Raw genomic sequence first — 25,102 nt, 5'->3', positions numbered from 1 at the left:
AAATCTTTCATCACCATTTTATACGATTACCATTAGAATTCAGTGCAGTCGAATAATGCTATTCATATTTTGTTTAGAAAATGAATGATTTTGGTGAGTTTGCAAATTACATCATGACCATGTTTTTATCAAGGTAAGCCAACTATAAAATCCATTGCTATCTGCTCCTACTGATGTTCAAACTTAGTGAATCACTTAGCCTTGCGGGAGCCGAATAGGAAGGTTTTTTGGGGAATTAAGAGGGAAATTTAAATGTAGGGATTGTTTAGGGATTTTCTTTTGATTTGTATGCATTAAATAGTTTGTTTTCCTAGGGTTAGGGCATCTTGAATTTGGTTGAAATTTGAGATCTCTTAGATTTGGGTTTTCTGTTGGTCTCTAGCGGTGTCTAGAGATTTGGGAGAGATCGATCCTCCTCTCGAATTGAAGATCAAGTCTATCTAGCTATTTTCCGTGTTCGTTTCATCAAATAATACATTATCTACTGTTTTTTATGATTTTGTGCGGACTATTGTGGTGAAAGCTCGCTGTTTTTCGAAGATTGATAGGAAATACTTGAGATCTACAAGTGTTTCCTATCATAGATGCCTTGTGGTGATGACTATGGTGCAGGTATGAATTAAAAGCCAGCGTGCTACATGAGTCTTGAAGTAGATAACTGTGAAGCAAGCAATGTTGCGGTGCAGGTACAATATAAAGTAACATTGTGATGCAAGTCTTGAAGTAGATGGCTCAACATAAGTGAGGTTGTTTCAAATAGTCTTTAAGGAAATGCTTGTTCGTAATAAAACTTCATGAGTATCCAGACAATCTTTAGTACTCTTGAATTCTCAAATGTCCAGAATATCCCAAGTGAATTGAATTGCAGCTTATTTATAAATTTTGAGATTATTCTGGCTATTGTTGGAAATATGCATAATATTTCCTTTACTTATCAATAACAAATTATGCATTGCGCTCTCTTACAATTGACATGACCTGACGATACTTTCTCTTGGCTTGTTTGCTTTGGCTTGATGACCTTGGTGGCTAGTGATGGTAGTTTGAAGGCAATTTCTATTGACGATGTCTCCTATCAAGTATTGAAATATACCATCTTATTGATCTGATCGCTATTAGTTAATGAAGTTGAAAATCAAAATTTCATTGGTTGAAGGTGAGACTAATTCATAAAATTTTCATCTTTGAGTGGTGTCATTTTGTGTAAATGGTTTGATAATGAAGTTCCATGGAGGTTTCAACGATTGTAAGAAGTCAAAGCATACATGAATGATTTGCACTATAATAAGTTTTCACTAATGTGGTTAGATAATGTTGATGATGCTCTCCTGGAGATGTACCTATGAATAGGTGATTTGGCCCCTAAGTGGCGATAAGAGTGTTGATAACAATGACGGGATTGTCCTAGGCTGTGCTTGTTCAAGTCAGTTTGGTTTGGGCCAGTTTAGTCCATTTGTGCTTTCTGAAACTCTGAATTTCACGATCTTGTTGTCAATGAATTTTTCATTAAGAGAGAGTCATTGGCAGGATATTTTTACATTGTTTCAAGCTTTTTTGGTCTTTGAATTAGAGGTCATGGAGGTTTCAACGATTTGAAGAAGTCAAAGCTTGAATGATTTGCACTATAATAAGTTTCTTGCTAACGTGATTGGACAATGTTGATATCCTGCTCGAACCTAAAAGGTCCCTAAAATTGGTGATTTGGTCCCTAGGTGGCGATAACAATGGTGGGGAGTATCCTAGGCTGTGCTTGTTCAAGCCAGATCAGTTTGAGCAAGGTTTGCCCATTTGTGCATTTTACAGCTTTGAATTTCACGATCTTGTTGTTATTGAATTTTTCATGACGCGAAAGTCCTTGCTAGGATATTTTTGCATTGTTTCAACTTTCAAGTTTGTTTGATCTTTGGAGGTTTCGAGGATTTTAAGTCAAAACATACACGAATGATTTGCACTATAATGAGTTCTCACTAACGTGATTGGACAATGTTGTCATGCTGCTTGCTCGAAGATGTACCTATGAATTTAATCTTTGTCTCCTAGGTGACCATAATGGTGGCATGATTATACCTTGTTATACTTGTTCAAATCAATTTGGTTTGGGCCAGTCTAGTCCATTTGTGTTTTTTTAAAGCTCTGAATTTCGTGATCTTATTGTCAATAAATTTTTAAGGAAGAGCAAGTCCTTGGCAGGATAATTTTGCATTGTTTCAAGTTTATTTGGTTTTTGAATTAGTTTTTCAGAGTAAATTGAGTGTATGCTCGACCTTTTGAGGTTCTTTGAAATGTGTAATTTACTTAAAAAATAGTGCTCGATTATGTGATTTTTAAGATCGCAGTGAGTTTAACTTTACTCCGTTGTTAATTTCATTAATGTGAAAAGTTTACTACAAATTGTGTAGATTGAAGAAGTATGGTCCCATTAGGTTGTTTTAATGGTTGCCTGTTTTGATGCTTATCCTTATTTATTTTGATTGCAAGTCCTTTTTCTATTCACTTCTATTTTCATAAATAGCTCTTTTAATAAATAAATAAATAAATATGGATTTTGTTCTGGTTATTTTATGTTTTGTCCTACTCTCATCGTTAATGAAGGTCCCCTTTGGAATTTAGGATTGGCTGTAACTAAAGCTCCATCCTGAATGTTTATCTGTTATTTAGCTTGACGATGCCATGTAGATTTTGTTTTGCACTCTTTCTGCAGGCTGAGGTGGCCAAAGTTGTGGAAACTCAAGCTAGCTTGGTGAGACAACTGGAATTAATTGAGGCACATCAGCAGGAGGTTTGTTTGGAAACAGTTTGATAAGCATATTTTTATTTAACTAAAATGTTGGACATTTGACTTGTGCCTGTCCAAGGTTTGATTCTGATAGGAAACACTTGTAGATCGCGAGTATTTCCTATCATTCTCTCAAAACAGCGAGAATCTTCGCAAAACTCCACACAAAAATCACAAAATCAGTAGATAATTTGTATTATTTGATGAAAGGAACACGGAAAATAGAAATATTCACTTGATCCCCAATTCGAGAGGAGGATCGATCTCTCCCAAATCTCTAGATGCCGCTAGAGCCCAAAGAAAACCTAAATATAAGAGATCTCAAATTTCAGCCAATTTTAAGACATCCAAACACTAGGAAAATCGACTATTTAATGCATACAAATCAAAAGGAAACCCCTAAACAATCCTAACATTCAAATTTCCCCCCTAGAAAATCCTTCCTAAAATGGTCAGCTTGGGCGCTCGGGACGCCCGATCTCCACAGGAGGCGGAGATCTCACGAAATGCCGGTCCCATGCGAACGGGCTGGACCGGTCCAGTGGACCGGTCTAACAGATTCTTACGATGATTATTGGTCATATTAGTGTTGCTATTATATTGTTTGAGGATCCAATTCTTGTTCTGATTAGGGTCCTCTCCAAATAAGCTTTGGATTTGATTGTCTAGATCGAATAGTAACTGGTTGCATACAAAATTCAGAGGTATGATCTTTTGGATCTGGTTTACCCGAACAAGTTTATGATGCATGTTCTCATTGGCACAGTGACTCGGGATATTAAAATAAATTTAGACAAGAATATATGAGTGTGAAAGAAGGGGGGAACTATTTATGGTGCCTAATGATAAGCATGACTAGGTATGATTTAAATGAATGTGTTAAAAACTTGCACGTTTTGAAATAAGAGCAAAAAGAATTAAAACATTAGCTACTAAACGATAATAGAAAACAAAAAGAGAGGTGACTCTGAAGTCACATGCTAAAAGCTAAGATCACCAAAACATTTAGAATTTCAACATATGCAAATTATGTAGATTTTTAATAGCATCCCTAGGTTAACAATGAGATTAGAAAGCATAGAAAATCAAAATCATGTACTACATTTACTAAGCATTGGCAGATAGCTTTGCACGACTCCTTGTGCTTGAATCACAACATACAAGAGAAGAAGATTAGGAGAAAATTGAATAGGAGAAAAAGTTCACCCTCGTGGGACGGTGGTGATTTTCCACTGAACGATGGAAATCTACTCTTTGATGGATTCGGACAAGGTGCAGATGATACGATCCAAGTACTCGACAGAATTGTCTATTTCTGGGTTGACGTTGAAGAAAGGCGACCAGAGGATGTCGACGAGGCCTTGTTCGTTGTAGACGAAATCGGAGTCAAGATCGGGATTGACCATGCATTGATTTCGTAGGGTTGAAATGTTGTAGACGACGTCCTTTGCTCTCCTTAAAAATTTCCCTTGAGAGAAAGAAGTTTCTCTCAAGAATTCAAGAGGAGAAGAAGAGTGAGAGGTGGCCAGCCAATGGTGGGTGCTTGGGAAAGGAATTGGTTCAGATTTTGGAGAGGAAGGATTGAGGGAAATTTGGGAATTTGTTTTCCTAATTAATTCTTAAGTTTGGAAAGAAATAAAAGGGAAAGAGGAGAGGGAGGGGTGGGTAAGAGAGAGGGAGAGGCTTTGAATTCTTCCCAAAGAGAGAGGTTTGCAATTTGGAAAGAAATCAAATGGGGTAATGACGGGGGGTCGGCGGCATAGAGAGAGAGGGGCCGACGGTTTCAATAGGGGAGAGGGAATTGGGGAAAGGCAATCAAGGGTTGTTTGTTTTGGAATTGGGAATTTGTAAAGATTTAATTAAACCCAACAACAACAACAACAACAACATATAGCTTTTATCCCACTACGTGGGGTCAGCTACATGAATCCTTTTTTTTCCATTGTGTCCTATTAAAAGTCAAATTCTCGTTTAAATCTAATAAAGAAAGGTTATTCTTAATATTTTCTAACCAAGTCTTTTTAGGTCTGCCTCTACCTTTCTTAACATAAGTCAAATTTAATACCTTTACTCTCCTAACCGGGTCATCGGAAGGCCGCCGTTTTATGTGACCAATCCATCTAAGGCGACTCTCTCTAATCTTATCTTCTACTGGAGCTACTCTAACCTTTTCATGTATATGCTCATTTCGTATCCTATCTCTAAGGGTAAAACCACTCATCCACCTGAGCTTCCTCATCTCTACTACACTTAACTTAGTATTATGCTTCTCTTTTAATGGCCAACATTCGTCACCATAAAGCATTGCAGGCCTCACTACCATCTTATAGAATTTCCCTTAAGTTTGAGGGGTACTTTTCTATCACACAATAATCCCGATGCATTCCTCCACTTCAACCATCCAACTTGAATTCTGCTGATAATATCCCCATCTATTTCACCATTACTCTGAACAATAGATCCAAGATATCTAAAACTTGTACTCTTATTAATGACTTGATCTCCCAAAGTCACAATCCCCTCACCAGGTCTATTGCTACTAAAATTACACTCCATATATCCCGTTTTAGACCTACTCAAGCGAAAACCTTTAGACTCTAAGGTTGACCTCCATAATTCAAATTTACCTTCATATCAACAAGAAGAATATCATCAGCAAAAGCATACACCAAGGTACATCCTCTTGCAAATATCTAGTGAGAACATCCATAACTAAAGCAAAAAGATATGGGCTTAAGGCTGATCCTTGATGTAACCCAACCTAAATAGGGAAATACTTGGTCAAACCACCTTGTGTTTGAACACAAGTAATAGCTCATGCATACATATCTTTAATGATTTGAATATAAGCGTTAATTGCATTTTAGGGTGTGAGCCAAAAGGAGAAAAAGTGGAGGCTTATGGTTGGCGGGCGGTGGGGGTTTGTGGAGGTGGCCGGTGGTTTAGGGCTTTAGGTGGGCAGTGGGGATGGAGGGGAAGGGAGGAAGAAAGAGGAAAAGAAATAAGATGAAAATAACCACAAACCTGGATTCTTCCAAGGTTGGTTGGTGATCCGCTTCTCTCTCCAAGTGATTTCTCTCCAAAACCACTCAAGCTCTCACAAGAACTCAATATACATAAATTTGATTATAGTTATTCATCCCCTCGAAAGAAACATATCGGGCTATATTATAGCCTCTTACAATGAACAGAGAAATAAAAGATTACTTAGCCCTTAGGGCTTACTCATGAAAAACCATTAAGGGTAAAAAGGGAAATACAACTAAAATAATACATATAATAGTTAAATAAAATATATACATGAGGACTCAAAAATAGATTGGCGCGATCGTGGTCGTAGATCGACGACCACGTCTCTGATACTTTCCATGATCTGATGCCCCCATCATTCTCCCGGGTGGGAAAAAGCTCGGCTCCATTGAGTAAGCATCCCGGGTGCTCTCATAGATGTCCAATGCGTCGGGGTCAATTTGCTGTAGCTCCACGCGATCTAACCACGTGTCTTCTGACTCAGGCTTGCCTCTCAACCTGATCAAATATCTTCGTCGTCCACCTTCTCTTGTGGAAATGATATCAATCAGAATCATGTCAACCTTCTCTACCATAGGTGTTTTGGGAATGTTTGGGAGTGGAGGTAAGTTTAGGCACATTAGGCATTGACAATGCTGCCAAGATGATTAGACGATGAATTTGTGAGGGTGAGAATGAACACACCAAAACTCTTTTTTTTGATAAATATTTTCCTTTTTTCTTTTTTGGGATTTCTTCTTATTTTGTTGAAATCCTTTTTATTAATCTTCTCGAGAGAGGGATTATTTAGATTGGAACCACTATTTTGATTGAGTAAATGAGTGACGATGATTAGGCGGGTGTTAGAGGTTTTTGATAGTGTGATTTGTCGGGTTGCCCACCTTATGGGACCTAGGGAAGCTATTTTTCATTATGTGAGGAAGAATTAGGGAAAATGTTTAATTATTTCGGAAGGTTTCCTAAATTATATTTGATTTATTTAAGAATGTTTCCTAAATCATGTTTAATTTAGGAATATTTCGTAAATCATGTTTAATTTGTTTATGAAGGTTTCCTAAATCATGTTTAATTATTTAGGAAGGTTTCCTATATCATGTTTAATTGTTTAGGAAGATTTTTTATTTTTTGTTTAATTGTTTGGGAAGATTTCTTAAATTATGTTTAATTTGTTTAGGAAGGTTTCCTAAATCATGTTTAGAAAAGTTTTTAAAATTATGTGTAATTGTTTAAGAAGATTTTTTAAATTATATTTAAATTGTTTAGGAATGTTTTATTTATGTTATTGTGTTCTAATACTATTTAAGGGGGAGTTGTCTAGGGTTTTAGGATCATCCGATCATGCTATGACTGAGTTTTGGTTTTGTTGTTGTTCTTTTCTTTAAGGGCTTCATAGTGGCGTCTAGGTTGATTAGGAGAGCTGATGTACCTCTCGAATTGTAGATCACCTATATCTTATTTTCTCCTTTTGAAGTATTAATACAAAATCAATCACCGTTTTGGTTTTACTGCAATTTTTTTTATTTGTTCTTTTCTGTTTTTGTTTCCAAAGCCTATCAAATTGGTATCAAAGGAATTTCTTGGGACTGATGGCCGGGAGAAGAGTTAAGGTGTTGGAAGAAAAGTTGGAGAGGGAAGTAAGACAACTACGAATGGATATGAGATCGTTGAATGAGCGCTTTTTGGCGATAGAAGGAAGGTTTGGAAATTTTGAGGAGATTTAAAGAATCAAGCTAAGGTGGCTCTGTCGGAAGCATGGGGGAATCGTGAAAATGATATGCTGAGAGAAGTTCAGAGAGTTATACCAAGCAAGATTGATGGGGATGAAATGATAAAGACTATTGGTCCTAATGTAGAGAAATATTCAACTGAAGTATCCTTGAATGTTGATGGTAAAACTACATTTGCGGTACTTGATTCACCTGCAAATCTCCCAAAATAAAATAAAGTGGCATTGAAGATTGCAAACATCAGGACTTCATAAGCAAAGATGATGAAGAGATTTTAGAGAAAACTAAAAATTATGTACCAATTGATTCTTTTTATTCTTGAAGTTCACATAAAGTCTTGGTGAATAAGCTGAGTGCAAAAAAAAAAAAGTTATCCAATCTATTAAGGGATTTAAGGGCAATGCATTTTCTTCTGAAATATTGAAACATTCTTCGACCGCTGGAGTTTTTGTTAATTCAGAACTCAAAACCAAGTCAGTAATTGTTATGCTGACATGTGTTTTACGAGATTCTTCGCAAAAGAAAAATGGAAAAAAAGTCTATATTGTTTCACATAAACAAACTATTGATAAAATTTTAAGCAACAAACATGCTACAGTTGTTTTACGTGGATACAAAAAAGAAATGCATTTCAAGATTACCATTACTCGCCCATTTTCTTTTGCTTTTTAGGAGGGGAGTATTGCTTAGGGGTTTTTTTGGGTGTAAACGAATCAATTCGAGTTGAATATCTGCCTAATCGAGCTAAGCTTGTTTAGCTGTTATTGGGCTCGAGCTCGACCTCAACTCGAGTTTGTTTACTAAGCTCTAGCTCGACTCGTTAAAAAATTCATAGGCTCGAGCTTGACTCGATTGTTGAGTTCAATGTCTTAGTTTTAAATTAAAAAAAATAGTTTTTTTTGGAATTTAGGGAATTTAATATAGAATTAATATAAAATTATTAAAATATATTATATAATACTTATTTAAATTAATTATTAATATATTTTAATTTAATTGAGCGGCTCGACGAGCATTCGAGCCTAGCCAGGTTTGCATTTGAGCTCAAGCTCTTTTATTATACGAGCTCTAGTATAAGCTTGAGCTTGAACTCGTGGCTTGATAAGCTTGACTTGCGAGCTCATTAACGAGTCAAGTTTGAGCCGGCTCGGCTCACTTACACTCCTAGGGGGGACAACCTTTTGGGACCCAGTGAAGCTATTATTCATTATGTTAGGAGGAGGAATCAAGGAGAAACTATTTAATTATTTAGAAAGGTATCCTAAATTATGTTTAATTTATTTAAGAATGTTTTTTAAATCATGTTTAATTGTTTAGGAATATTTGCTACATTTTGTTTAATTTATTTAATAAGGTTTTCTAAATAATGTTTAATTTTTTATAAATGTTTTCTAAATCATGTTTAATTGTTTAGGAATGTTTTCTAAATTATGTTTAATTGTTTAGGAAAGATTCCTAAATCATGTTTAATTTGTTTAAGAAGATTTTCTAAATCATGTTTTAATTATTTATGAATGTTTCTTAAATTATATTTAATTTTTTTAAGAATGTTCTCTTTATGTTATTATGTTCTGGAGTTATTTAAGGGAAAGTTGTCTATGGTTTTATCATCATGCTATAACTTTAGTTTTAGTTTTGCTGTTGTTCTTTTCTTTGAGGGCTTCCTAATGGCGTCTAGGTTGATTTGGAGAGCCAATCTATCAATTGAATTGTAGATCATCTATATCTTATTTTCTCTTATTGAAGTATTAGTACAAAATTAGCCACTGTTTTAATTTTAATGCAGTTTTTCTATTTGTTGTTTGCTTTTTTGTTTTTTTGCTTCCAAGGTCTATCATAGTGGTGCAAGAGATATGGTTAGCTTGCGATGAAGGGAGAGCACGAGCATATGTGATCTAGATGAGAAAGAGTTGTGAGTGTGAATAATGGGATGAAGTTGGTTAAAGCTCTTTGGTAGCATGATCTACCATGAACTCCCCTTCCTCTCACTTCGTTGGCCCTATTGAGGCCCTCATCGACAAGTTGCTGCTGTGACTTCTACACTTATTATATTTTCAGAGAGGGAGGGCAGATATTTGGATTGAACCACTATTTTGATTAGGTAAATGAGTCGAGGTGACTAGGTGGGCGTTGGATGTTTTCAATGGTTGTGCAAAAGAGATCACGGGCTTGCGATGAAGGGAGAGTGTCAGTGGATTTGATCAAGTTGAGAAAGAGCTGTGAGTGTGAATAATGGGATTAAGTTGGTTAAAGAAGCTACTCAGTAGCATGATCTACTATAAATTCCTCTTCCTCTCACTTCACCAGCCCTATTGAAGCCCTCATCGATGAGTTGCTGCTGCAACTTCCACACTTTTTATATTGTCAGGGAGGGAGGGCTTTTAGATTGAACCACTATTTGGATTGGGTAAAATGAGTGGCAGTGATTAGTTGGGCATTTGTTGACCTCTAACCATCCTACAATCCCCATTCACATGACCTCCCTCATGCAACCATTCCCACTCATGGCACAAAACGAACCCAACCCACTCTCTCGATTCATTCTCTCGCACGCAAGGAAGCATAGCCGGACCTTCCTCCCTCTCTCCTATCAGCTCCGTTCCGCGCAATAAAGCCATCAACAGGTGTCACAATCACGAATTAGAGACTCGAAGACCGATTTCAGGGTCGATAATTCCCCCGATGTCCTCAACCATTTAATATATGTCTGATCGATCAAATTTGAAAGGGCAAGTGCCATCCCAATCTCCCCTCATGGGGAGGAGGCGCTGGAAGGCTTTCCGGTTTTCAAGGGGAACAATATATAACTTTTTTAAAGTAAATTAACAGCTATCACAACAGGGATTATCGAAGATTGATTTTGGGGTTTATATATCACCCGAAGCCCTCGGCCGTCAATTATTAATCTGGTCGAGCGGATTAAAAGGACATGTGCCATCCTAACCTCCTGTCATGGGGAGGGGGTGTCAGAAGGCTGCTGGATTTTCAAGGGGAATAGATTGCAGCATTTTTTAAATTAAATCAACATTTATTGCAAGCCAATTGAAGATTGAAGACACATACCAGGGTCGATTATTCTCCCGAAGCCCTTGGTTGTTGAATAGCTGTCTGGTCAAGCGGATTTAAAAGGGCAAGGGCCTTCGCAACCTCCCTTCTTAGGGAGGGGACATTGGGACGTTGCCGAAATTTTATCTTAGCGATAATTAGACTTAAAAAAACCTTAAAATTAACTTGCACAATTAAAATAAAGATTTAAATGAATTAAAGGGAACTGAACCTATGCTAATAATTTTAAAATAAAGGATGTAACTGGCAACTGTCCTCAAGTAATTGACTGATTTTCTACCAGCATGTCTAGCAACTATAATAAGCTACTTCTCTGTTAAAGTAACTCGTGGAGTTTGGAAACCTGCTTTTATGAATTGCACTGATTGGCCTAGTCCTACTACAAAAATATCAACTATCAAAGAACACATCAAGAAAAATTGTGGCTGCTACTGGTGTTGACGTTCCAAGCCTTGTTGTTGGAGGAATCTGCCAAGCAACACTTCCATTACCTTTGGCAGCTTTTCTGATCTCACGATAACATATAAGCTTGACAAAGCATCTGAACGGTTCCTCAACCTTGCCGGACTTGCTTTAGAGAATCTTGCTGTGAGCTGCTCATGGCCAAGCGTGCCAATTGTTGCAGCCTTGTGGACTCAAAAAAGTTAAGCGTTGGAGCGACTTCCTTGTCTTTTTTGCTACAAGAATAATATTTCAAAACAATAATGATTCCATCATACGGTTCCATCACAGTTGCTTCACTACAACATTTAGCCTCTCCGGTGACCATATGTCAAATAATGGCAGTGTCGGCAAGCTTCTCGTCCATGGATTCGGCTGGGGGTCTTTCTCCTGTTGCCCCTGGAATTCTATATGTTCGAGTCTACTGTTGCATCAAGGACATTATTCTACTAACCGAAGACATCCTATCTATCATGATGCAATCAACTAAGAGATTGTAGATACTGTTGTATTAAAAGAGAAGATACAAATGCTGAAGAAAATCAAGCATGGATATGATATGGCCAGGTATTATTAGCCACTGCCATAACACAAGTGAAAGTGGCTATTAAACTTGGTGCTACTTTTGTGTATGTCAAGAGGATCAAGTCTAATAGAAGATCTTTTCCAAGAAATGCTTCCATCTTGGTTCCTCTCTGCTCCTTACTTGGATAAAGAAGGAAACAATGGAGAATTAGTGTATATTCTAGGAGGCCATGCTCTGGCCTACTTTACTTTGCTCAGTGGTATGTTTGCATAGGGAACCAACACGACTTCGCCTTCAAAGCGATGGACGAGGGTTGTCGAAGCTCACATGGAAACCCAAGAAGTGAATAAATTCGCTAAAAATATTCAAAGATCCCTATAATAGCTTCTATATATATACTAAAATATCTCCCGCCTGTGATTTGATATTCACATGTGATTTCTAAATCTAAAGATCCGAGAATGTCGTGTGGGCCAAATATTCAAGTTTCATTTTTATCTTTAAAAGGAATGGAGTCGACATAACTTGGATTAACAAACAAACTCCTAATCATAAATTCATCGAGATGTTTAGTTTAAAGTCCACATTAGGCTTTTAAAGGATTTCTAGATGAAACGAACTATAAAACATAAGCTATTAGTTTTAGTGTTTGCATAATCATCAAATTGTTAACTCGACCCTCTGTTAGTGGGTAAATAGAGTTGACAAGGTTTAAATAATCAATTACTTAAAATTCCTCGATGATGGCCGCGTTGACAAAAAATTTCAATCAGAGGGGACCCCAAACTTTTAAAATGCCTCCTAAATTCTTACGAAACTTCAAATCTAATCACCAAAAATTTAAAACTAAAATTCATTTTCCATACGCAATCATTTGTCATAGATGATAAATTTGAAATTAACGTCATCTCATAAATTGCGAATGTTATGTCGGATGTATCACTAAGATTCATCTTCAAATATTCTCTCGCCAACAAGGATATGGCACGTGCCATTTGATTGAGTGGTTTTGCTACAAAATGGCACAACCGTATTACAATTACAGCCAAAACACGTATGCTCCTTAATGGTTTCAAATCTTTTGAGTTATGATTCATAGGATGTACTCGATATGCACAAAGTACTTTTGTAAGCTAAGGTGGACTCAAATGTATCCCTTTAGACAAACACCACCCCAGGTTTTAAAGGTATTCGTGGACAAATCAACTCATGGTTGCCGACGGGGTTCTTTCTGTCAGGTTGGGTCGACTATCTCCTCTGACTAAGTAGACAAGAGATTATGACAGCCAAGGATGACAAAATCATGGGATTTTGATCGGGCTCGTTATCATTCTCTCATCACCTGGTTTAAGTTACGATGATAGATTTCAAATCATAAAGTCCAAAATCTAATGTCAAATTCAAATCCTAAATTAAACCTATTGGGCTACTTTCAAGTGAATAAGTAAGACATGTTCTTAATTAAACATACAGATAAATTCCAAGGGAATTCATAAGGCTTGTTATTCAGGCAACTCTTACGCGGAGCCATACGAGACCCAATCCAAATCTAAACATTGCTCTACTTTTTCAATGAAAGCAGTAAGATCCCCTAATCCAAGTTCAATTGACAACCTTTAATAGAGGTTGTAAGATCTGCTACATGGGCTACTTCTAATAAAAGCTGCACATTAGGGGAAGTCTCTAGGTAAAAGTAATACTCAAATTGAATCAAAACAAATCACGAAGTAAAACTCATCAAACTTGATCAATTAAATGCAGAAATGAAAAATCTATACTAACCAACTTTTAACCCACTCATAAAGCAGTTCATATATCTCTGGTTACAGTCCAATTCTTCCAACAATCATTCTGATACCAATTTATAACGTTCAGAATCAAATTTGGAAGAATTATCTATTTATCATTTTAAAAATATATCAAAGATTTTATAAATCATTAATATAAACAATAACCAACGAAATCAACTAAAATCATATAGACCACTCTATGATTAATTTATTACAAGCTCATGACTATAAAAGAATACATGAAAATACTGAATAAAATTTAAAGAAAATTTGAGAATATCTGACAATCTTACTCCAAATGGTCATGACCTCTTCCTTGGCCTGAAATCAATGTTTAAAATTGCGTAATCGGGTATTGAGGCGTTTTTCGTTTGTGAGGCGAGGCGTAAGCCTCGAGGCGTTTTGAGGCGTAAGCCTCAAAATAAAAAAATTGCGTAAACATAAAATGATAAATTTTGTATATACTAATGAGTAGATAATATATAAAATATAAAAATGCACAAGATATGAAGTGAAATCAAAATATCCCAATAATAAGATAATATGAAATATAGTTCAACTCAAACTCCATCTTTCCCAAATCACAATATTCTTTTCATTAATATATAATTTCAAAAATAAATAGCAATGACATATTACATAAGAACTCATAAGTAATTAGCTCTGTCATCACTAAGGGGGTCTTCATTTGAATCATCAGTATGATGAACTGCTCTCTCCCCTTCCTCCTTTCCTATAGAGTCCAATGTCTCCCAATCAGGTCCTTCGTCAATATCAGTTATCTTCATCTTCCCTAAATATTTTTGAACAATATCAAAATAAATAAGTGTAATACATTAATAAAAGTTTAAGAAAATTTTATTACTTACATACCTTTTTTGATTTGCTCTTGAGTTGTGATGGATGTAGATGCTTTAAGACCATCAAAGAAATCAACATTTAAATCTTCATCTTGTAATTCAGACGGCATCATTTCAGCTTCATCATCTACAGACCACTCATCATCAGATGTCACATCCTCGCAAAGCAAAGGATCATCATCATCCATTAATCATTTTTTCTTCAAATTCCTATATCTGAGTCTCCTATCATACATAATGTACACCAGTGAATTCATTCTCAATGTGGACAAGCGATTTCTCCCTTTTTGTATGTACTTGGTTGTAGGTATTCCAATTTCTTTCACAGCCAGATGAAGAGCATGTCAAACCCTCTCCCAAATGCTCAAACTAAAAGAATCATGTTGTAATAGGCAGGTGATGTTGTAACATTAAATGGAATTGCATTTCCTTAGAAGAATCTGCCTATATCCTTACACACTCTTCTCCGTGCCTACCTTGCATTTTCTGGGGCCATCTTCTGTGTAGGAGGCATATCCTCTGATGTGCCCACTATATAATGTTTCATAGGCCCTCAAGCACCCCTAGATGAAATGGGCTTCATCGAAGAAGATGAATCCCTAACGCTGCGCTCACTCCCGTAGTAAGAGCCAACATCAACTCTATCCTCAAATTGTTTCTGTGCAAGATGTTTTGACGTGGTAGACTTATTCATGTATGACTTTATCTCCTCCCTTACAGTATCAGGAACTTTGGAGCATGGAGCAACATTCTTGTGAGACCCTGAAAGGTGATCTTTCATCCTAGTCACACCACCCTTCACAATTTTATCACAGTAATTGCATTTTAGATAGATATATGTTTTATCACTTCCCCCTACATCCACCTGAGTGCTATATTTCCATGCTGGATCTTTTCTATGACCTGATGCAGCTGTATCCTTACTTCTGACCATCCTTTATGAGAAGAATATATTAGTACAATATATCAAACACCTAAATATAATGCTTCACTTATTTTATATTAAGAAAACTTATATAAACATGCACTCATGAAGAAGCAGACTAACACTAACAATTACTACTAAAAATGATGAATACAACAATGTACCGGTCTGCCGGGGGTTCAAGGGGGCGCTGCCCCCTGGCGGGGTCCAAGGGGGCAGCGCCCCCTGAACAAAATTTTATTGTAAGTAATTTTGAGCAGTACCGGCTCAGTACCGAGTGGTACTGGCTCGATACGGAGCATGTACCTAGTGGTACCGAGCATGTACTGCTCAGTATCGAGCATGTACTGCTCAGTACCGAGCATATACTTGCTCGGTACCGAGCATGTACCTAGTGGTACCGAGCATGTACTGCTCAGTACCGAGCATATACCTGCTCGGTACCGAGCATTACTGAGCAGTACCAAGCATGTACCTGCTCGGTACTGAGCGGTATCGAGTGGTACCAAGCATGTACCTAGTGGTACCAAACATTGTTGTACTGAGTGGTACCGAGCATATACCTAGCGGTCTCAATGTGGAAGAAAGAGAACGCCGAACGAAGACGGAAAAAGGTCGCGGTAGAAGATAGCTCCAACCTAACTCGCGGTAGAAGATAACTCCAAGTAATAAGCGAAGAGCGACTCAATGTGGAAGGACGCCGACGCCGAATGAAGAGGGAAAATGGTCGCTCGAAGAAGAAGAGAGAAAACCTATTTTCGGGAAATGACGAAAGACCGCGCGGGGGTTGGGGTGTCCGAACCGAACAAATATATATTAGGTTAGCTTTTTTTTTTTTTTGATTTTTAGAGGCGGACGCCTCTCAACCGCGCCTCGCTTCAGTAAACTTGAGGCGTACGCCTCAAATCTTGAACTCATTGCATAGGCTTTGAGGCTTAAATGTGCGAAATTGCGCTGAGGCGCACTTCTTATTACGCAATTTTAAACCATGGATGCCTGAAATCATTAAAAATCTACATAATGAGTTAAAAAATTCAACAATAATTCAAAACTCACTAAAGCTTTTAATGTAAGGAATAAAGAATCTATATAATATGCTCAACCTCAGGGGTGTCAAAAATTGACCGGACCCAAAAATTTCTCGGTTCGGGTCAACCCGTTTACCAAACGAGGTTGGTTCGGGTTGACCTCAAAACTTGCTCAATCGCTCACCTCGCCTTGCTCAGTCCTACTGAGCCATTCGCTCACGTGTCGCACAATCGTTGCTCAGACGTTTAGTTGCTAACTACCACGCAGTTTCCTCATAGTAAGGCATCGTGCTCACGTGTGGATGGACTCCTTTGTTTCTCATGTGTCTGAAGTAGACCGAATTAAACCTTGCCCGCACTACCTGCCACACAACTTTGCTGTCGCTCATGTATACAAACTGGACTGAGTTGGACTCCGTCAGCACTTTCTGACGCATGGCTCACTGCCGCTCGTGTTCGAACTGGAGTCCACAACTGCCGTCGCCCGTTGAGTCGCTGACAGCCATTGCGCACACCGCAGTTGCACTTGCTTGTTTTGAATTAAATAGGTTTACGGGTCAGGTCGGGTCAACTTGATAACCTATGCGAGTCAGGTCAAATTGGTAACCCGTGTTGGTCGGGTTTGTGTTGGATATCCCTACCCTTTTGTAAAACCAGGTCGGGTTTGGGTTGACCAGTTTAGACCCAGATCAATTTGGGTTCGATCCGCAACCGACCAGTCGACCCGTTTTGACACCCTTAATCTAATATAATCAATAACAATCAGTGTAGTTTATGATCAAATATTATCAATAAAACTCAAAGTGATCAATAATAAAAGTAGGGAATTATTACAATGAATCTAAAAATCAATTATTTGTATAAAATTCAATAAATCGGTAAAACAAATATGCAAAAATTATTCATAAATCACTAAAGCAATCTATCATATTTATTCACATGCATCATAATTTTATGTATTATCAATCCATCCAATACTGTTAGTGATGTTAATATATCTATCATTATCATCAATGTTATTAATATATGCATGCATCAATGTATGATTTAGCAAGACAAGACATCCAACTTTAATATGACGTTTTCAATATCTTTTATCCCAACAGATTCTCAATTGGTCATCAATTATATCAATTATCACTTATCTAATTAATCAATTGTCATATTCAATTAATCAATTATCATTACAGGTGGCTTCCTTAATTCAATAAAGAGTCGCCATTCTCTGTCATCATCGTAATTGGTCATTTGTTACAGGCTACAACCGGGAGGAAAGCCCGTTGGCCCACCCTACTGCGCATGGTATTATGTTTTAACTGCCAATCAATTTTATAGTATTAAGAACTAGCATTTCTTGCTTATGCAAATGCCACAATCAAAATGTAGTAGGAAATAATCAATTTGTTAAATGTAAAAAAATTTATATAATAATCAAAATTATTGAAAACTAAAATGAGATTTGAGTAACAAAAAATAAAAGAAATCTCCAAACAAAATTGACGGATGAAAAAGCCCCGAGCAACCTTCCCTCTCTTCCCTCTCTCCTCTTCAGTAAGACACGACGCTGAAATTTAGATTTTTCATTTAAAAAAAATTCAGATTATTGCAGATAGGTTCATGGTTGCCATTGCAAAGGAATTATTGCTAGGAGTGAGAATTTCACAACGATAATGAGTAGAGGGTCAAGATGATATCGACGACTCAAAAATGGATCTTAGTCTAGAATGTATAATCATAATAGTTTGTGAAGTAGAGTGTAAAGGTTTGAGGAAATCAAGTTCTGCGATTTATAAGGCTCGATGGAGATGATGTGACAATGGAGATTCATCTATTAATTACGAAGAGCTTGAGATCTGAGTTGATGCGGTGCTTGAGATGTCCTATGGTGAGATAATCTGATGCTCTATCATGACGAACAAATAGGACTCATCACTGACATGTTTCAATCAGTGGAAGGGGGTTCGACGTGGGTTTGTTGGGATTGAAACAACAACATAAATGCTCATTAAAGTAGCCTTATGATGTAGTGATGGATATGGCTAGAGCAGGGTTGGCAATTTGATAAAGAGCAGTGAATGTTTAAGGATTTGTGACGATCATTGGACATAAGATATTAAATGGATATGGACGGGGAACGGTACACCCTCATAAATAGAAAATGTTTATGAGCATGAGATGATTAATTGTAATTAGGGGTGGCAGTTTGGGTTGATGGGTTGGGTACAAGTTTGACTAGAAGTTGAATGTTGTCGAATCTTTTTTGACATTAACCTGACGCTTTTATTTTTTGGCTTAAAATATTTGATCCAAATCTGATTGGATCCTAAATTGCCTTGTCTAACCCATTTTTTATATTGGGCATGCAATTTTTTGGATCAATATGACCTTATTAACTTAGTATGACCTGTTTATTCTAATTAGCTTGATATGAACCTACCTAACTCAAACCCAAGTAATTGGACACTTTCTTACTACTTTTAAAGCAGCTTTTCAATACAAAAATTTCTTGAACTAGAATTTTTTTGTATTAAAAAATTGCTTTAGAAAGAAGTAAGAAAGTTGTCTCAAATGAAGCCTTAATTTTTTTTGTCTGCTTATGCAATTTTTTGTTATTTTTTGCTTCCAGTAGCAGATGGCCCTCTGTTGTCTCTTTTTTCAACTTTCTTTTACTCGTATGTTACTTTCTTTTAAAGGTTGACAAGGCTTTGCAAAGCATGGAGGAAGAGGCTGAACGTATATATAAAGAAGAACGGGGCTTGCTTCTTGAAGATGATGCTGCTTCTACTAGAGATACAATGTAAGTTCCTATAGGCATAGATTTCCAAGGCTACATAAATGCTAAATAAGTTTATTTAATCTTTTTGTGTCATTGAATGATCCTGATGACATACATGGGTTTTTCATTATACGATTTAATCTCAACTATCGTAGGCGGTAGGTCATAGTGATTTTTTAAATCTCAGGTTTGAGAAGGCAGAGTTTATTGTAAGGGAAATGGAGCGGATGGCTGAGCAAATTAAAACAATAATCCAAGCTTTTAATTCCAAGCAGGTATATTCCAGAAGAATAAAGTGTGCTACTTTTTTTTTAAATGCCTTTCAATTTATTGCGTTGTGTAGGGAGGGAGCATGGATTTGAGCGATAGCATGACTCCTATTGATGCTGCTGTCCGCATATTGAATAATCAGCTCAGTTCCTTGATGTGGATTGACGAAAAGGTCAGCAAATATTAAAGTTACGTTTTGGAAAATTTCTTGCTTGCAATATACTCCTATGATTTTGTGATACTTAAAGGGAATTTATCATTCATCCTAAGGAAATTAAACAAAGTTACTAATATAGTTCTGGTAGCTGACAGGCAGAGAAGTTTTATTCTCATTGGAAACTGTGTGTTAGGTATCAGTGTTACTTTTCTAACTTAATGTGATCAGAATTAGTGAAACTAAATGATTATTAAGCTTTCTGACATTATGATATGCAGGCATTCATCACCTATGTAGCCTGTGTTTACCAATGTTTTTATTTTTATTTTTTAAACAATGTTCTGTGCTAGGATGAATGCTGAAATATTTTTTATAAACGAGTAATCAGAGCCTTATCTCATGACGAATTGCATTTTGAATTGAAAGTTCATTTTGCCACTGATTTTTAGCGAAAATCACATTCTTGGTTTATACTTGATTTATAAAAGTATGTGAGAATATTAGGTTTAGTTTCATATCAGTTGAAAAATATATGATGTAAAAATATTAAAAGGATTTAATTCTTGGTCTGAAATTGGGTTTTATCTTTAGTGTATCTGGCCAAACTTTGGTACACCTGTTTTCAAACTCTCTAATAATTGATCTAAAGGCTTGGAGTTCAACTTGGATCAACTGGCTCATGCAGTTTGTAGCTCCCATGGTATCTCATCTATGCTCCAAATGGTGGCACACCTCAAACAATGCCTGATATGTTGAAGTGGCTCAACTTTAACTTGTGAGACCAACTCTAGGTGCTAAGTTCAAATGAAGCTATTTTGTGTTCCAAAGAAAGATTCTTACATGCAAATAGGTAAAGTATAAATCTGTAATCATAAGATATATTTTTTGAATTAATGGAATTACTAACAATCTATATCATAAGAAAAATTAAAACATCAAACTGATGAAAAGGGAGGTAACCACAACAATGAAAGGAAATTAAGCAAATCCTACTATATATGAATTTGAAATAATGAAACTTTTGAATTAATTGATCCGTAAACCCAAAGAATATATGCTTTTGTGATGATGATCTACCAATCAACTTAGTAGGACCTGTTAAGAGCACATCACCAACAAGGGAGTTTGCTATGCAAACTCAATATATACCTTATATTTAATAAAACATAAATGATAAGCCATCTGATGTTAAATATGATTAATGAAAGTGCAATTTAATTATTTATTATAGCAATTATAACTAATGTATTATACATGATAGATTATTGTTATGTGTGGAATCTGATTGTGTTGATTAATCTGGTTATTTTGTTGTTTCGGACCTCAAAGCTTGTCGTGTACATTGGGGGGTGTGGGGGGTTTACCTCCTGCTCGGGTTCGGGCGCTTTGCATCAGTCAAATTTTTTTCCTTGCGACGTCCCGACGCTGCGTACCTGAGCGTCCCGACGTTATGTTCTCGAGTGCCCCAATGCTGAACGACAGAGCAGAGCGCCACAGTAGCCTAGATATGGCTGCTGCAACGGTGCAAGACAGAGGCTTGAGTGTCGCATCTCTTCAAACTGGCGTCATAGTGTTGAAAGATGGATTGAGCATTTTTCTTTCCTATTTTCTGAAGGGTTGCTGATGAGGACATCCGACAGTGGAGGGTTTGTCAGAGACGAGGCCGGAAATCGACGACCACGATTGCATCCCTTTATTTCTGAGTTATTAATTGTATTTTTATTTATTATTGTATTGTTTTCGATTTTACCCTCACTTGAGGGAGTAGGTTCTTGTGACCCTGAGGGGCACTTTTTTCTTTTGATGTTTACTGTTGTACTTGGTTATTTATACCCTTTTTCTCTTCTTGAGACGGATGATGATTATTATGAAAGTATTTTCTTCACTTGTGACTTTATGAGTCTTGAGAGATCTTGAGAGAGTTGAAGTCCCTAGGTGTGGGCAACGTATCACCCGTCAGCCGCAGGAAGCGTCCGGGCTCACGGTCCATCTCCTTCCTCCCCAAATTGCAGGCCACCCCTCTTTTCCCTCCAAGCCGTTGGCCATCATGTTCCCCCTCCCCTCCAAACCGCCGGCTACCACCGTTCTCCTCCCTCTAAACCGTCGGCTCTGAGCCCCAACACCGCCGACCCTAAGCCCACCTAGCCCAAGTCCCACCATCTCCCATAGCCGCCGACCTTCACTTCCAAACCCTAGCCATCGGCCACCCCATTCCCTCATAGATTTACTACTTTCCTAAAATACTTCATTATTAATTTGGAAGGTTTTTAAATTCAAATTCAAATAAATTTGAAATTTAAATTCTTTCCTAAATGATATAACTTATTTTAGGAAAGCCCCACCCCCCCCCTCCAAATTTGAAATTAAATAAGATTTGATTTTAAATCTACATTCACCGTATGTGGACACATTCAACATATGAGGACTCTATTTTCTTTTTCCCTCCTTTTGGTCGGCCCCCCTCTTCCTATCTCTTTAATTGCTTCCTTCACAATTGGGAGCTCCAATTAAGGAGCCAATTGGCCACCCCTTTCCCCTTATTCCCTCTTTCGCTCTTTTATTTTATGGAAATTAAAATCAAGTTCTCTAATTATCTCTATCATCAAATCTGAATTTAATTTCAGAAATTTGAATTGAATCTCTTCTAGTCCACAACCAAAATCTGAACCAAAATAGCCCTATTTACTTAGGCTTCGTTTGATTCGGTTTATGCTTACATAAAAAAGAGTTTTAGAAAAGCAGGTTGAGAAAAAGCCGTTCAATAAAATGGAGTTTCAATAATGAGATATGTTTGACTAATATTTTTAAAAGTGCTTATTAATACTTGAAAGTAATTTTAAATTGTTTGTTTAGGAGTTCTGCTTTTGAGATTTTATTATTTAATACTTGAAAGCAATTTTAAATCAGTAATTCGTTTCCGAAACTCCGTTTTGTGACCGAAGAAGCAGATACGAAAAGAATTTTGTAACCGCCGAAAAAACGATGTTTATTAAAAAGGAATTATTGTTAAGCTTTGATTCCAAACAGTAAATACTAATTGATTTCGGCATATTCAAACGGAAACGGAGAAAAAAAGCCTTATCAAACGAGGCCTTAGTCTTGGCCGACCACTCAACTTTGTTTTTCCTGTACATTGACTCCTGCAGAATTTCGTCAATTTCAAGGCTGCTGTCCCACCTCTCTCGTTCACCCAATTTGTTGTCCAAGAGCAGTCTAAAGATTTCATCCATTCCTCTTTGTTGTCTAAAGATTTCATCCATTCCTCTTTGCTGTCTTGTTGTTCGGGAGATTCCAGATTGCTATCTAGAAGTTTCAGCTAGTCTTCCTTGCTGTCCTGTTGCCCTGAAGATCCCCGTTTGCTATCTCGAAATTCCAACACTTCAAATTTTGCCGTCCACTCTCTTCCGAGTTTCGACGAAGGTGAACTCTCTCCAAACCTTATTCCTTCTCAATCCCTCTCAACTGTGGCATCATAAGATTGTGCAAATTTTCTCCGCAAGCCGACTTATTAAGAGTATGTGAGTGGATCCAAATAGTGTCTAGTCTAAATGTTAATTTAGGGATTTCCTTTGAAATCCTCCATGTTATGCTAAGCTTGATTGCATTGGTTAATATTATGATCCTAAATGATTGTTGTGTAATTTGGCTTGAGCTACATCACCCCTCTTCTTGTATTTAATCTATGTTTAAATCTTTTAAAGTTGGAATAATTATTGTTGTTCTAATCTAAGGCGTTTGATTTCAATATTGGATATTTACATATGCATCTAGTTCTACATCAGTTGTGTCCCTTGGAGTTTATTTACTTGGTTTTCTCTTGTATTTTTAGTTAGGGCAAGTGTGAGAACAGTGCATGTGAGAGGAGAGGCAAGGAGAGTGGGAGAGAATAAAAATATGTACTTATTTTTTTAATTTTCATAGTGAATTTCTTGGTGTGGTTTTGTGGGTTTTTCCCTATTTTGGGGTTTTCCATGTTAAATCATGTTGTCCTTTACTTTTATGTTGCTTTTACTTTCTTGCTTGTTTTGTTATTGTGGTGTTTACTCAATCTCCATCATCCCCAACAACTGGTATTAGAGCGAGGTTTCTCAGATCGAGTGGGAGTAATGGCAGAAGAAGCAAGGTACAAGATTGAAAAGTTTATTGGTTCGACCTTCACATTCTGGAGGATGCAAATTGAAGAGTTTGATGTATCAGAAGCTGTATTTACCGTTGGAAGTAATCATCAAGAAGCCGTATTCTATGACTATGGAGGAATGGGAGGTTCTTAATCGGACTGCACTAGTTTTCATACGACTTTTACTTCCCTCATATGTTGCCTTCAACATTGTAAATGAGAAGACCACAGTTGATCTCTTGGCCAAGCTGCATTGACCAAGAGCGGCATTGACCAAGATGTTTGAGAAGCCATCGGCCTCAAGCAAAATAGTCATGATGAAGAAGTTATTCAATATGAAAATGTTGGACATGACGCCAATGGTGGAATACCTGAATAATCTGAACACTGTGAAGAGTCAATTGTGTTCAATTGGCATAAAATTTGATGATGAGGTAAGGGCATTGTTGTTGTCATCTTAATTGTCAGAAAGCTGGGATGGGCTTGTTACTGCTGTAACTCTTTGGGAAGTTCAAAGATGAACTTTGAGGACATTATGGGGTTAGTTCTCAATGAAGAGGTTCGTAGGAGGGCGAACGATGAATCTTCAAATTCTACTCTACATGTTGAAGCAAGAGGTTTTAGAGAGACATCCTAGTAGAGGGATATGTAAATCCAAGAGAGGGAAGTCTACTCTTGGTAGAGGTAACGTTGTGTGCTGGAGCTGTGTAAAGAAGACTCACTTGAAGGATTGTACAGTTTCAAAGAAGGCTATTGGTGGAGATCATGATAAAAATTAATTTGCAAATGTATCTGCAGAAGGATGTCAGTCATATTCTTTGATTTTATCTCCGGACAATTTTGAATCTTGGCTGGTAAATTCAGGTGGTTCTTTTCAAGCAAGTTCTAACAAGGAATCATTCAAGAACTATACCCAAGGCGATTTGGGTAAAGTGTATCTCGGGGACAACAAGTCCTGCAATATTGTTGGATGGGGAGATGTTGATGTCAGAATGTCTGATATGTAAATTTGGAGACTTAAGAATGTTAGGCATGATCCTTGTCTGAAGAGGAGTTTGATTTCTATGAGTTAGCTTGCAAACTCATACCATGTGACATCATTCACTAGAGATATGTGGAAGGTGACAAAATGTGCTATGATTATAGTTTGTGGCGATGGCACCATGTATGTTATCAATAGAAGAGCATATTCTTTTGGAGCAGCAGATTTATATTTTGATGGAGGTTTTTGACATTGGAGGTTGGTCATAGTATTATGAAAGGTATGCATTCAATTCTTCCCAGAGAAAAGCTTCATGATTTAAAATCTATATGTTTAGATTTTTGTGAAGATTCAATATGACAAGCTACATAGGGTGAGTTTTTCGAATACTGGTTCAAAGGTCAACTCAAAGAAGTTGGAGTTAGTGCATACTAATGTATGGGATCTTGCTCCAATTACTTTTATAGGAGAATCTTTGTAGTTTGTCACATTTATTGATGATCACAGTAGGAAGGTATGAGTGTACTTAAAACATAAGTCAGATGTGTGATTCCTTTAAGAAGTGGAAGACCATGGTTGAGCTTGAGATATGTTTGAAGTTCAAGTGTCTCGGATCAAATAATGATTGCGA

General features: G+C 37.0%; 1 protein-coding gene across 1 annotated transcript in view; it reads left to right on the top strand.

The window, feature by feature from the left end:
- The first annotated feature begins 2,650 nt into the window (after nucleotides 1-2,650).
- Nucleotides 2,651-25,102, top strand: part of LOC110095655 (nuclear pore complex protein NUP62-like) — a 39,789-nt gene continuing 17,337 nt past the window's right edge. Inside the window, exons 1-4 of the mRNA XM_020821276.2 lie at nucleotides 2,651-2,779; nucleotides 18,863-18,966; nucleotides 19,133-19,220; nucleotides 19,289-19,387. Coding sequence (XP_020676935.1) covers nucleotides 2,666-2,779; nucleotides 18,863-18,966; nucleotides 19,133-19,220; nucleotides 19,289-19,387 — 405 coding nt within the window. The 5' untranslated portion in view covers nucleotides 2,651-2,665. The remainder of the gene's footprint in view (nucleotides 2,780-18,862; nucleotides 18,967-19,132; nucleotides 19,221-19,288; nucleotides 19,388-25,102) is intronic.

This window comes from Dendrobium catenatum, unplaced genomic scaffold (genome assembly GCF_001605985.2).
Source record: "Dendrobium catenatum unplaced genomic scaffold, ASM160598v2 fragScaff_scaffold_865, whole genome shotgun sequence".
Classification (NCBI taxonomy): Eukaryota; Viridiplantae; Streptophyta; class Magnoliopsida; order Asparagales; family Orchidaceae; genus Dendrobium; species Dendrobium catenatum.
This window is presented reverse-complemented; position numbering and strand designations above follow the sequence as displayed.